At 45.3% G+C, this 14,364-nt stretch overlaps 1 protein-coding gene and 1 long non-coding RNA gene across 2 annotated transcripts in view; one reads left to right on the top strand and one right to left on the bottom strand.

Annotated features, from left to right (window-relative positions):
- Window positions 1-213: 213 nt before the first annotated feature.
- LOC115385357 (ankyrin repeat domain-containing protein 54-like) overlaps window positions 214-14,364 on the bottom strand; it is a 37,825-nt gene continuing 23,674 nt past the window's right edge. Inside the window, exons 4-8 of the mRNA XM_030087342.1 lie at window positions 11,051-11,122; window positions 10,913-10,960; window positions 982-1,106; window positions 757-864; window positions 214-659 (exon numbers count right to left, since the gene is read on the bottom strand). Coding sequence (XP_029943202.1) covers window positions 585-659; window positions 757-864; window positions 982-1,106; window positions 10,913-10,960; window positions 11,051-11,122 — 428 coding nt within the window. The 3' untranslated portion in view covers window positions 214-584. The remainder of the gene's footprint in view (window positions 660-756; window positions 865-981; window positions 1,107-10,912; window positions 10,961-11,050; window positions 11,123-14,364) is intronic.
- On the top strand, window positions 4,457-5,413 carry LOC115385358 (uncharacterized). The gene is made up of 3 exons (XR_003931121.1): window positions 4,457-4,538; window positions 4,724-4,843; window positions 5,354-5,413. It is a non-coding gene; the product is annotated as an uncharacterized LOC115385358 (long non-coding RNA).

The raw sequence follows: 14,364 nt of genomic DNA, 5'->3' as shown, positions 1-14,364 counted from the left end.
CCCGAAGCTCTGTTCGGATCAGAAAAGCCTTGTGGGTGAGTACAGTGTTGTAGTTAATTCCATAAAAAACGTTAAAACTGTTTAAACAGAACTTATCCTTTGAAGTCGTCAGACTGCAATGTGAACGTGATACAACCAGACAGTGATCGACATGCATAACTTGTATATATTATCCAGCACAACATCCAAACAAACAAGATGCTTTGATTTACATCCAGAAATTTCAACAATTGGCCCTTTTTTTTTTTTTAAGTTTTATTTATTTTTTTAAAGAGACAACTCACCAGGAACATGCAACACAAGGCAATGATAGAAATATGCACTGGAGATGAACTCCATAGAATACTGTCTCATACAACATGTCTGATAAAACACACACACGCACGCATACACACACATGCATGCTCCAAGGTCCCACTACACTCGGCCCTCTGGTTTTTCATATTTGGACAAAATTTGCTCAGCAGTGACAATTCAAAGCTGTTGTGCTGGAGCGAATGTGAGTTGAAGCTGGAGCTGTGCTTTGGGCACACTCGGCAGGAAACGTATCTGGGCCTCAGCTCTCTACGCACTTTATCCTCTGCCTACATATCTCCCAACTTCTGTTTCTGTAGACTTAGCGATGTAAAACTGGCCAATAGATCAGTGACTTCATCCACCTGGAAAATGAAGACAGGCATGGTGTGAAGACAGGAGTGAAGCAGCAGTAAGGTTTGATGTGAAGGTGAGAATCCCTCAGGGAGTCTGTGGAGTCACCTGCTCTTTGGTTCGTGTGTGCTGCAGCTGTGTTGAAATGTGCTCCAGCCTCTCTTTAGCTTCACTCTGGCCCATCAGGTTCAGGTACTCTCTCAGCATCTGGATGATCTACAAGAGAAGAGTCCTGCTGAGCAGCGCAGAGGCGTCACGGTGCTCTCTGGACCGGGTGACCTCGGTCCATTACCACCATCACCAACCCCCAGGCCAACGTTCCCCCTTCTCTACCTGGGTGACTTCACCTCTCAGGGTTTCCAAGCTGCGGGAATCTCCTTCCTGCAGGATGTTGAGCTTAGATCGAGCCAGATGCAGTGGGGTCCTGCCAGCTCGGTCCAGGGCGTCCACACGGGCACCTGAACAAAAACAACATCAAGCCAGCATGTAGTTTATTTCATCTGAAGGCCAATACATCTCTTGTACATCATGACAGTATTTTTGCTTTAAAATGTTAACTGGCAGAGGGCTAAAATGTGCTCTAGCACCACCTGGAAATACTGAAGCATCCACTATGGCCTGCAGGAATGTCATAGAGCAGGGCTGCCCAATCCTGTTCCTGCGAAGCCCCTATCCAGCATGTTCTAGTTCTCTCCCTGCTTCAACACACCGGGACCTAATGATTCTGTCATTGCCAAGCACCTAAGAAAAAAAACCCAGGGACGAGCCCGTCATTGCATTCAGGTGTGTGGAAGCAAGGAGAGAACGAAAACATGCTGGATAGGGGCTCCAGGAACAGGATTGGGCACGGCTGTCATTGAGGGATCAAACGAAAACCTCACTTGTTCATCTCATGTGGGAATGATTTTTTTTCAAATATTTTTATTTCAACGCTTGCTTGCTTACATATGGTATTCGAGGGGAAAAGTACTATAATGTGAATGCAATAAACTTGCTTGCGTAGATTTTGATAAACTGTAATTACGACCCTGGGAACAGCACTGGAAGTCCGTGGCAGTGTTGTTGTCTGAGCTCTTGCAGATAACACCTGGGGGAGCAAAGGACGGAATGTCGGAGCCTGAGATGCAGAAACTGGGACTGACTGACCCTGAGCCTGGGTGTGAGGATGACTTGACAGGACGGAAGATGGAAAACTACCGAGAGCCTCAGCTTGAGAACCCCGCCTGCGAACGAGTGTTCATGAACACACACGCATACTAGACATGGCCTTTTGCCTGCTGGACGCTACTTTGGGGTAGATCAGGGACTCCAGGACCAGAATTCTGTGGCAGGGAAACAACATCTCGCTGTAATAAACTCACACACTGAAAGCCAGAAAACATCAGGTCCTCATTGTGAACTTTGGTTTTGGGATCCAAAAAGGCTCTGTGGGATCGAGGCGTGATTGGAGGGGAAGCCTCGGCCGGAGCGGCACCGTGGAGACGGACAGAAGATTTTCACCAAAACAAATGGCGTCACGAACAGGATCCCAAAGGTGACAATAGGAGACTGCAAGGATCTCTCCAAGACCACAACCAGCTGGCATGAAATAAAAAGGTAAGATATTCTGCCCTCGCAACATGTTTCCAGCTTTGTGCAGCTAGACAGATAGTTAACATGGATGGAAGGACAAAAGCTCCAGAAGTTTTGTTGAGTAATGATGTTTCTTTTTTTTGACTCTTTTGTTCCTCAGTTTTATTTCTTTATACTTTTTCCTCCATTCAGTTTTTTTGTAAGACTACAAAGGATGAAAATAAAACAACATTACAAAATATAATGTCTGTTGTCTTTGACATAATGAAAAATATGACATTCACAGTCTTAAAAATCACACCAAACATTCTTAATATAATTAAACAGATGCAAAAACAGCCTGTCATCAACCGCAGTACTGAGGCCCTCTGCTGGATATACACAGCACTACACTGGTAAAACCAAACTCGTCACCCAAACGTATCTCAGCTGTGAAAAAAACAACACAACGACAGACATACAGAGATGCACAACAAAGGTAACAAATACTCCATCATAATGTGAAATTACTTACAAAGCTCTGACCAAGTGTTGAAAAGAAGCCAACTCGTGGTGATTTTTCTCATGCTGCTACGTCAGTGCGTCAGTGAAACAGATCCGACTAGGAACTGAAACTGAAGTTCCGCTGGGCGGTAATAATAATAAATAATGCATTGGTTTTATATAGTGCTTTTCAGGACACTCAAAGACGCTTTACATTGCATTATTCATTCACACCATACTGGGTGGTGGTAAGCTACTGCTGTAGCCACAGCTGCCCTGGGGCAGACTGATGGAAGCGAGGCTGCCAATCTGCGCCATCGGCCCCTCCCACCACCAACCATTCACTCTCACAACTTTCATACTAGGCAAGGTGGGTGGAGTGTCTTGCCCAAGGACACAACAACAGTTTTCCGCCTGCAGGAGCGGAGATCGACCCGCCAACCTTCTGGTTATAAGACGACCTGCTCTACCATCTGAGCTGCTGTCGCCCCGGTACACTACCTGTTCAATCCTAAGATTGCAAAAGTGCCTGATTGGAGAAACTAAAGTAAAGGTTGTGATCCTGGTCTGGGTTTGTGGACTCTGGTTCGGAGGAGATTTTGTTTTCCTGACTAAGTAGATTGATGGTTGTAATAGTCTGTACGGTGGCCCTGAGGTGCAAAACACAACACAAAAAGACAAAACACGAATGCAAATAAGAAAACACAACACAAAAAGACAAAACACAACAGCAAAAGAGAAAACACAACACAAAAAGAGAAAACACAACAGCAAAAGAGAAAACACAACACATAAAGAGAAAACACAACGGCAAATCAGAAAACACAACGGCAAAAGAGAAAACGGAAATCGGGTGACATCAGTCTTCTTCTCTTAATGATTTCCGGAAGGCTGTACGCTTGTTTAGCGCAATGCTGCCCCTTCAGGTTAAGTAGTGGGTGACATCAGTCGTCACTGATTGGACGAAAGAACTGGTCCGTCCTTTCAAATCAAATCAGATTTTTTTTATATAGCACTTTTCATATTAATAAAAACAACGCAAAGTGCTGAACATTAAAAACAGTCATAAAAACAAAAAGAATAAAAACCGCGCCATCAAACAGTATGCACCACACTCACACTCACACTCTACCATTAATTCGCACAGAACAGAGGAGACATGGCATGGCACTGAGCATCTTAGGGAAAACGCCACCAGTGGGGCCCCCCACACCAAGGGAAGTCGAGGGTCAATTAAAACTGGGGCTCCAGCGCCCGACCCCCGACCCCGACAGACCATGGGAACTCGCACACCAAAGTGTGGAGCCCCCAGGCCAGCCAGGACCAGAGTACCCGGGCACAGTAACCCCAGTGTTGGACCAGGACCAACTCCCGGTGTGAAGGACCCCCCTGAGGAAACTTTGAACCGGAAAGAGTCACAATTCGCCACTAAAGCCCCTTTTCCACAGTTTCGGTGCGGTTCAGGTCTGGTCAGTTCGGATCGGATATGCGGCGTTCCAGCCTGCGAAGCAGCCAGCCGTCTGTGACGATCTGTTCCACCGGTCTCACCACGACAGCAACGCAAACCTTTCCAAAAAGTCTACTGAACACCGGTCTTCCCCGGAGGAGCAGCGGCTGCTTTCCATCACTGCAGAGGAGGTTCAACGGAACCAAACGGTGCCGTTAGAAATGGATAAAAGGGGGGAAAAAAATCACCGCAAATGGAAAAAGGGGGGGAAAAAACACTGTCGTCTCCGAGCGGCTGCTATCTATTGGCTCCAGACCCGGTCAGCACCGCGCAAAATGCAAGAAACGGAGGAGAGGCTGTGTGGACTGAGGCGGAGATGGAGCTGATGGTAAGTTTTAATACTCTGAACTTACCATGCCGTTATCCAACTCTGAAATCTGAGGTTTTTGTCTTAAAAGTGTATCCACGCAGCGCGCTAGCTGGTTAGCATTAGCACGCGGCTAGGCTAGATAGCTTTGCACCCAGCCATGTAGCATTGTGGTGTTGCATGTGGTTTGTGTAACGTTTCTGCAGGAGGACAGGAGTCGTCCTCCTCTGGGCCCAGGGGTGGAGGAGAGAGATGTAGCGTCGTCAGGATGGAGTATCCACCTCCAGCCGGACTCTCCTGTGTTATGAAGCTCCAGCAGCTGGGAGGTGAGCAGCAGCCTTGTTCATGCTGTAGATAATGCAGGAAACAATTCAGCATCTATACTGGTGTTCTATCAAGCAGAATTCTGTCAAGTATCACATAGATACGTTCACCACTGCTGCTCCAGCTGGATCCAGGGCCCAGTGTGCAGTACTATTGATGCAGAGTAGTGAAATAAATCTATGCTGCTGTTTCTGCAGCTCCAGTTGCTCTGTAAACTGTGGATGTTTACGCTGAACAGCTGTCTCTCGTCCAGTGTTACAGTGAACACAAACTAGTGAAGTAGCAAAAACTGCTGGACAAACGACAATAGATAATATTTAATCCATTACAGAAGTGCAGAGCAGTCAGCTGACAGGACACACTCTGCTGCTACACCCTGGGAATTACATCCAGCAATGTTACTGTCCAGGAACGTCTCCACCAACTGCCACCACAGGGTCTGATGGGTGGAGGCAGGGTGTGGGTGGCAGTGTCTTGCTGAACTGCTCTTTCCCCCTTTGCTTTTTACCCAGGAGGAGGCTGGAGCACCACCCAGACCTGACGGAGCCCCTGAGAGAAATCCAGGCTTCAGGTGAGCTGGGAGCTGCATCGTGATGAACGGCATGTCCATCAGGAGGAGGAGCAGGAGGAGGAGGAGCGGCGTCTGAACCTGCAGTTCCTTGAAGATGAAGCAGGGCAGCGAGGCTGAATGAGGCTGATTTGGCCTCTCAGCAGCAGCAGAGCCAGGCCTTCAGATGTCCCTGCAGCGGGTCTCTCTGCTGGTCCAGACCCCGAGAACCCACAGGAGTAACTCAACAACTGGTGGTGTTGATGTCCTTTCCAATAAAAACCGTTTTCACACCCATATGTGTCTGAATTCACTGGTTCTTGCTCAACACAAGCACAGCAGTGTTTTTGCATTTGGCATTCCTTTTTAAGTAGTGGTGCTAAATGGAGATGTAAAGGTTGTACGTGGTGGTATTTTGAACATTTTACATGGTGATTATCATGAACTTCAATCCAGACAATTCTGCACTGTGACACAGTACATTAAGAGGGTCCTTTATGGAAACACACTTCAGTCTGACTGCAGTTGAAGAGCCAAAGGTAAGGTGGAGCCAGTATCATCTACATGTAGGGAGAAGCCAGTACTGATTTAATATTACCCTGTTACAGCTTTAGACAACACTGTCACTAAATACAGCCTTATAAAACAATTCTCCTGTCATCAACCAACTCTTCTGAGCTGGCCTCATGTTGACAAGCATGTAGTCTCTGTACAATTTCTAAGACTGGTTTGAAACTAAACCTTTAACAGCAAACTGTTTTGTCTGTCAGAAAAAAAATACGAATTTTACCCAGTTATGAGCAGATCTGTGCCTCATAAAGAACAGAATAGACTATTTATCTCACCATGAAGACATTTAGTTATGGAGGCTCGTAGAACAAACTGGTGCAAATAAATGAGGAAATTTGCAAATAAAGAATAAGTAATCGAAATCAAAAAGAAGAAAACATTGAACTTGATATACAACAGATCTAAAATATAACACTACTACTACTAAAATATAACTGGAGCTATAATATATAGAAATATGTACAGATATAGACTTAATACATTTTGAAAATGTGATGATCAAGGGTTGTTTTTTTTTTTTGTACTACCCACACGTTTTCACCACAGCGTTTTCAGCCATGGTGATTATAATTCGTGCAAATCGATATTTTAACCCTCTGAATTTCAGTCATTTATTCTAGCAGAGGAGCTGGCCATGTCTTGAATCGATTGTTTTGGCGTTGCTGTGCTCTCTGCTGATTGGCTTCAGAAAAATTAAATTTATTAGCTGTGTTTTTCAGAGGGCAGAGCTCATTAACATCTTATAAAATGCCGTAAAAATCGCGCGTCTTGCTGGTTTAAAACGCACATTTTTTACGGCATTTTATTAAAAAAACAGGCGTTTTTTACTGCATCTTAAGGATCCGAAGCATTGGATTAGTGGCGAATTGTGACTCTTTCCGGTTCAAAGGACAGACCAGTTCTTTCGTCCAATCAGCGACGACTGATGTCACCCACTACTTAACCTGAAGGGGCAGCATTGCGCTAAACAAGCGTACATCCTGCCGGAAATCATTAGAAGAAGAAGACTGATGCACCCGATTTCCATTCTCTTTTGCCTTTGTGTTTTCTGATTTGCCGTTGTGTTTTCTCTTTTTGTGTTGTGTTTTCTCTTTTGCTGTTGTGTTTTCTCTTTTTGTGTTGTGTTTTCTGATTTGGCGTTGTGTTTTGTCTTTTTGTGTTGTGTTTTCTGATTTGGCGTTGTGTTTTGTCTTTTTGTGTTGTGTTTTCTGATTTGGCGTTGTGTTTTGTCTTTTTGTGTTGTGTTTTCTCTTTTTGTGTTGTGTTTTCTGAATTGGCATTGTGTTTTGTCTTTTTGTGTTGTGTTTTGTGATTTGGTGTTGTGTTTTCTCTTTTTGTGTTGTGTTTTCTGATTTGGTGTTGTGTTTTGTCTTTTTGTGTTGTGTTTTCTCTTTTTGTGTTGTGTTTTCTGAATTGGCATTGTGTTTTGTCTTTTTGTGTTGTGTTTTCTCATTTGCCGTTGTGTTTTGCACCTCAGGGCCACCGTAAGTCTGGGCTCAGACCCCAGAGGCAGTCGGGCTGCTCTCTGAGTTGACCGGCGTCTCAGGACGCGGCTGGAATCAACTTTAATCTAAAGGGAGTCAGGGAGACTCGCCTGTGTTAAGAGGCAGACGGACGGTGCTCTGAGCTTTCCAGCTGAAGATGAAAAAGGACTACCACTTTGTTTCCATTGGTAGCATTTAGATTAAAATGGACGGGGAATTGGACAGAGAGTGTCAGGAGCCTGACATCCATTTCAGACGACACACTCGCTGAAGTGTGAGCCGTTTGGGTTTCATGCCGAACAGATGTGGCCATTTTTGATAAGGCTGCGGGCGGAGTAGTGAAAGAGAGGAAAATGTATGTTGAAAGGTGAAAGAGAGAATGGATGTGTGGCAGAAGAATGGGGTAGCGCTGCCTCCCCACAGCAGGAGTAACTTTTTTGGTATGGTGTACACAGATGATAGCGTGTTTGAGACGAAAGCAAAAAGATATTGAGAGTGGAGTCGGACAAGCGAGTGTTTATGTAGGATCAAAGATGCACAAGCGAACTCAATATTAAGAAGCGTTGATATCTGTTGCATGCCATGATTCAAGTGCACAGTGCGGCCGAGGGAGTGAGGAGAGCTCGAAAACATCGCGCTGCAGCTGAAGCAGAGGAAAAAGAGACGGGGCTCCTATGTGAGAGGAGAGAGAAGCAGGAGGGAGATAGTTTTCTTCCTCCACATTACTCGTTCTCAAAGCCTGGACAGGGAAGCAAAATGATGGCGCCGGGACTTAATTTTGAAGGGACATTCTGGGGAAGAGGGGACTACGAGACTGAAGGGGCTAAATATGGCAATATGTGGAAGAGAGCTGATGCATACAACAACATTTGAGAAGGAGACGGAGAGGGACAGTTGAGCAGTCTGCAGAGGCCAGTGAGACCGTTCAAACACAACCTATCACAGCATGTAGGTGGCCGAAGGCAGCAGTGAGCACAGCACAGCACCGAAACACACACCTCCATACTCAGTGTAACACTCAGCCATACTGGGAAGAGACACTCCGGGTAATGCAGGGGGAGGAGCCACTTTTCTAGGACCGTCATTGGCTGCAGGTGACAGAAAATACACATTCTTGTGGAGGCAGCAGCTGTTTGTACAGGAGTGAACATTTCTCACTCTTCTCCATTCAGAGAGGAGCACATACAAACACGGGTGATGGACGTTCAAGGGAGAACATTTTAACATTTACACTGACCCATAAAGGAAGCTTGGACTGGATCACACAAGTCTTTAAAATGACTTGCTTAAACCCTTCATCAGATTAACTGTGAATGTTACCCAGTAATGAGCAGATCTATGCTTCATATATTATTAATATAGTGTTAACAGGGTTCAGAACCTAACCTAACCTCTGATTTTCAATGACTTTTCAATGAATTCAGAACTTGTTACCGAATTTCCATGAAAAAAACAAAGCTTCACTCTTCAATGACATTTATTTGTGTTCCAGTTTTCAAACATGAGGCGCCGAGGAGAGCAGGGCTCCTTGGAGCTCCTGAGAGCTCTGGGCTCCTCTGGACTCCTCGTCTGTCTCCTCCATCCTCCTTGTCTCTACTCCTCTCTTTCTGTCCTTGGCAGCGTCTCTTCTGCTGTCTGGAGCCTTCTTTAAACTTAGTCCCCCGCTTGCCGGCGAGCAATAACGTCACAACCTGTGTCGTGACACGACCGTTCATCAAGCCGCCTACATTACAACCGTAACCCTAAACGGTGGAAGCGCCACGCCGATTTATGTCTGGTACATGTTTCCGGTGTTGCTTGGGGACCTCAGTCCTTGTGATGGAGGCTCAGGTCATCGATGCGACGCCAGTCATGAACTGTCACATTGGTCCTCGCCAAACGCATGAACACTGTAAACAAAACTGAATTTTGAAAAGTAAATGAAACGAAGACTATGGAATCATTTATAATAGACAATCATATTAAAACACCACCAGTGCTGGGCTCTCATCAGCCCTGCCCCATCTCACTGTACCATCAGAGGTCTGACAGGGACCAGAGGACTGGTCCTCCAGGGGCTACTGTTGGGGAATATGGTCTTAGTCTTGGAGGGGATTTTGTTACCCAGACAGAAACTGATGTCGGATGCAACATGTCCACGCTGCTGGAGGGCTGGAGAGCTCCTCTCCATGAGGAGTGCGTAGAGTTGAAGCAGCCTTGTCCAGTGTCTAATGTTTTTAACAACCTTGTGGGCAGAACCAAAAGGTGGGAGAGAAAAGGACCTAAATCCATCTGGGAGAGAACCATAACATTTATTCTGTTCTGTATTATTTTGTCCTGGTGTGTGTCCAGGTGACACTGCTAGAGACGCTTGAAGTCATTCTTCAGGACAGCAATGGTTGGAATCAGCCAGGATAAAATTAGGGCAATGTACACACACACACACACACACACACACACACACACACACACACACACACACACACACACACACACACACACACACACACACACACACACGTCAAAGTGTGTGCACTGTGGCACACAATCGCTCACACACGCTTTGAGGAGTGAACGCCCTGAATGGGTCACGGACAGCGGCTCAGCTGGAATCACGTCCTCCCCAGTGGAGCTGGTGGAGAGTTTCTTAGGCGGGGGCTTCATCATTCTTCAGTTTCAGCCCACATTCTCAGTGTTAACTTGCAGTGTGTTTTTAAACTGAGCAGCAGCCATTCACCAGCGCTGGCTGGTTTAATTTTATGCCAGTAATTGGTTGTTAATTGTGACTGGTGGAAACGCCCCTAAAGCCCGTCTCCCCAGAGTGAGTTTTCTGGCACTTCAAGCCGTCATTCTGCTCTTTTATAGGAAAGGTAAGGTAAGGTAAGGTACTTTATTGGTCATTATACAGTGAATGTACAACGCAATTTTGTTCTCTGCATTTAACCCATCCATCGATGCCACTGAAGCATTCCGTATGGAGCAGTGGGCAGCTGCAGGGAGCGCCCAGGGACCCATCTCCAGATGTGGAGTCAGGTTAATATGGTCAGAATCACCTGACTGGAGGATTGACGTATGGTGCATGTTATCGGTTGATGGGGGAAACCGGAGATCCCGGAGGAAACCCATCCAGACACGGGGAGGAACATGCAAACTCCACACAGGCCCGCACGGTCCGGGGATTGAACCTGGGACCTTCTTGCTGTGAGGCAAGAGCGCTAACCACTCATCCACCGTGCTGCCAAAATTTACTAACAGAAAACGAAGTACATGCACTGTTAGCTTAATATCATGTAGTGTTAGAGCCCCCCCCCGCCAGTTTCTGAGTTGCAGTGGGGGGGGGGGTAAAAAGAGAACGAACTGATCTGAACCTGCTGGTCCTGCTCGCAATGTTAAGATGGGCGTAGCGCCTTGACCCCCCAACTGGGCTCCTACTGCCCGACATGCAGGTTAAGGCCAAGTATGGACAGGGTCTGACAGCTGCAGCATCTCACCTCCTCTCAGCAGCGTGGTGATTACAGGCACATGGTTGGTACAAGCCGCTGCAGGGAAACAGATGGGAGGACTTGATATCTGGCTCATTTTCACAAGAGTGTTGAAAAGTGGACGCACAGACGACGCTCAGGCCTTACCCAGGTGGAGGGGTGTGTTCCCCAGACTGTCCCGCTGGTTCGGGTCAGCGCCGTGGCTCAGCAGCAACTGCACTGCAAATGGTCAGAAGGCTGCCGTTAGTTTTTATAATGCCAAAATAACACAACAATAATAATAAAAAAAAAAACAAAAAAAATATTGAATTCATCAAGGGATGCATAGCTCCTCCATTTTCTCAAAATATTCAGATTTCTGAAGTCAGCACAGTGGTACTATTCAACGTATGGAGCAGAGCTTAGAGTTAATAAACCCTACTTTGGGTGCATAGCTGGTTTAAGTGGTGAAAAATCATCTTATCAGCAATACTTGAAGGGCAGCTGGATTGTATGACACAACTATGATTGAGTAAATGAATGTTTCAGCAAAAATTTATCAGAAATGCATTGCAGACTCATCAAAATGGAGAAATAAAATACAATATCAAGCTGATTGAAGTGACGAAAATGAAATGTTAAATGTTTCAGCTAGGGATAGACTGATATGGATTTTTTTAGTGCTGATACCCATACCAATTTTTTCCCATTGCCCTTGGCTGATGGACGATTATGGACTGCCGATTTTCTTGAGCCGATATTTGGGGCCTAAACTGCCTTTGCTCCTGCAATTTATATTAAAAACTGATACAATGATAACAAATATTACAGGTCTCAAGCTGAAAATAAGAAAAAAAAAATATTGAACTGTAAAAAAATATAACAGCGTTGCTACACTTTATACAACATCCTTTAAAATTAACAAAAAGTGTTTGGTGCTTTTAATTATTCAAATAATGTCTATAAAATAAATTAAAACAAATATTTAGACACCGTTAAAACAACTGAACTCAAGAACAACCAGCATAGTGTGCACACTGCACAATACTTGATTTTAAAGTGCAAATGGCTCCCTTACGGAGTGTCTAAACAGCAATAAAAACAAACAAAAAACAACATAAAAAGAAATAAAGAATAGTGCAAAATAACTACTTTGGCCCACTCCTAATACTTCTTAGTTACCCCACACATCCCTCACTGAAAGTTCTTAATAATCCCAGTTTAGGATCTCTATGTAGTGGAGGAAACAGAGGCGCTCTGCACCTCTTCTGCTCATATATCTGGCTGACCTCACTGGGAACAGAGGAGGAGGGCGGACTGAGGAACTTTCTGGCAAGCGGTGCTAGAAGGAGCAATCGGGATGCATTCTGTTTCCACCATTCAAGTGGCTGGCCCTTCTGCCTGTCGATCAGCGGTTCCCTTAAGTACTGATCCAGCTGCTGAGTAAACTGCTGCTCCTCATCAGTCTCGTCTGGGGTTGGTCCATGTGCCCCTGGTCCATGTGCCCCAAGAAGGTTCGCATTCATCTATCTGCTCAAGCTTGTCTGATGGACCAGCGACTTCCTCCTCTTCTTCCTCTGCCCTTTTCCGTCTTGGATCTTCTTGGCCTGGACCTTCTGAGGAAGCACTTTTCTGTTTTGCAGCCTCAGGCAGAGTTGCATGCTCTTCCTTGATCCAATCCTTTGCATTTCTCAGTGTGCCAGGAGCCAAGGCATGACCTTTGTAACGAGGATCTAGCAGTGCTGTGAAGAATAAGCACCTTGTTTTCTCTGCCTTCTCAAATCTGGTCTTTAGGCTGTTCAGCATAGTCTCGGAGTGTTCCGATTCCTCTTGACTTGGCAACCTAAGTTTCCAGCAACATTTTCAGCACTGTTATGCAAAGAAGGATGCATGAAATTGTGGAGCCAGATCTACTCATTTTGAGTGTAATCTGTTCAAGTGGGCTCAGTGTGGCAATCAGATTGTCCACAAGAGCCTACTGATCTGCTGCTGAGACAGATATTTCCCATGTTCCCCTGCATATACATTAAGTGCCTGCTTCTCTCCAGCATGCTCTCCAACATATGAAGAGTGGAGTTCCAGCGTGTTGGCACCAGTTGGATTATTCTGTGCTGGGGAGGTCAAGCTCTTTTTGAATGTTCTTCAAACACTGTTTGGCCAGCACTTAATGGTTAACATGGGTAGCAGAAGATTTCAATTTGGCAACAATGTCTGCCACTGCTCTCTGGTTGCTGATTCCATTCGTCACCACCAGCTGAAGTGTGTGAGCTCTGCAGCTGAGATCAGGTAGTTCGGAGAGCCTCATCCTGTTGGCACAACTATCACAAAGCACAAGTACAACTCTCTCTGTTTTGATGATCCAATGTTTCAGCAGACTGAGGAACTTATCACCATCCATGGCTTTAACATTGAGGACAATTTGTTTTCTTTCGCCAGTCTTTGTCACTGAAATGACAGGTCAGGCTCATAAGGGATTCTGTCTCCTCATACCAACAATCCGTTGTAAAGGCCAAATAAGGACTTCCATTGTCCACCGTGACCAACTTCTTGATTTTGTTCTCTACCTTAGTGTGTACATGCTCACAAACATCATTGTGATAATACTTGTCAGTTTTAAGAGAGTATCTGGGCCCCAGCAATGCCACCAACACCAAAGACAACTGGTTGACTGTCTGTTGCAATTATCTCAACTATGGCAAGAGCCACCTTTTTTGGCCTGGTTTTAGAATTAGGGCACTTCCTTTGGGCATCAAACATCTGTATGACAGCAGGCTGTGTAGAACTGGCTGCTGCTCCTCTTTCATCCTTTTCTTTCACTACTTCATTGTAGGTCTCAAGGTGGTGACGTTTCAGGTGGCTCAACATGTTTGAGGTATTTTACTTTTTCTTTTTGCAGCCCCCATGCTCACCAATGAGTTGCATGTGGCACACCCTGCCTTCCCTGAAGTGGGCTCAGTGAAGTGTTGTCACACTGGATTTTTGTGTTCAGCCTTCTCCATGAATAATAAATAAAAAACTCATTAGTATCAATCAGTATCAACCTTTTTGCATCATCTTACATATCACCCAATATCACTACTTTTTCATCATTATCTACAACACAACCTAGATGACGCATTGCTTGTTGACATATTAAAAGACAGGTATAATGTACTGCAAAATTTTAATAGTTGTCATTGACATAAAGTGCTTCATAAGCTCCTCCTGATATGAGGATGTGATATAAATTTGACCCACGGTAGGGATTTTAGTCATACCGCCCAACCGCGATAGCACATTACGTCCTCTGGATGGCAGTAATGCAGCTTTTTAGATGCCCATTCCGAAGAAGAAGATCACAGCAACAGCGAAGGCGGCGAGACAGACAGAGGAAGAGCTCGTGAAAAAGATTGGTGCAACATCTATAACCAGAGATGGGAAGTAACGACGTACAAGTAACGAAGTACTGTAACAAAGTACATTTTTTTTGGTATCTGTACTTT

The sequence above is a fragment of the Salarias fasciatus genome, unplaced genomic scaffold (assembly GCF_902148845.1).
Source record: "Salarias fasciatus unplaced genomic scaffold, fSalaFa1.1, whole genome shotgun sequence".
NCBI classification, from domain to species: Eukaryota; Metazoa; Chordata; class Actinopteri; order Blenniiformes; family Blenniidae; genus Salarias; species Salarias fasciatus.
Note: the sequence above shows the minus strand (reverse complement) of the source record. Positions and strands in the feature narration are given on the sequence as shown.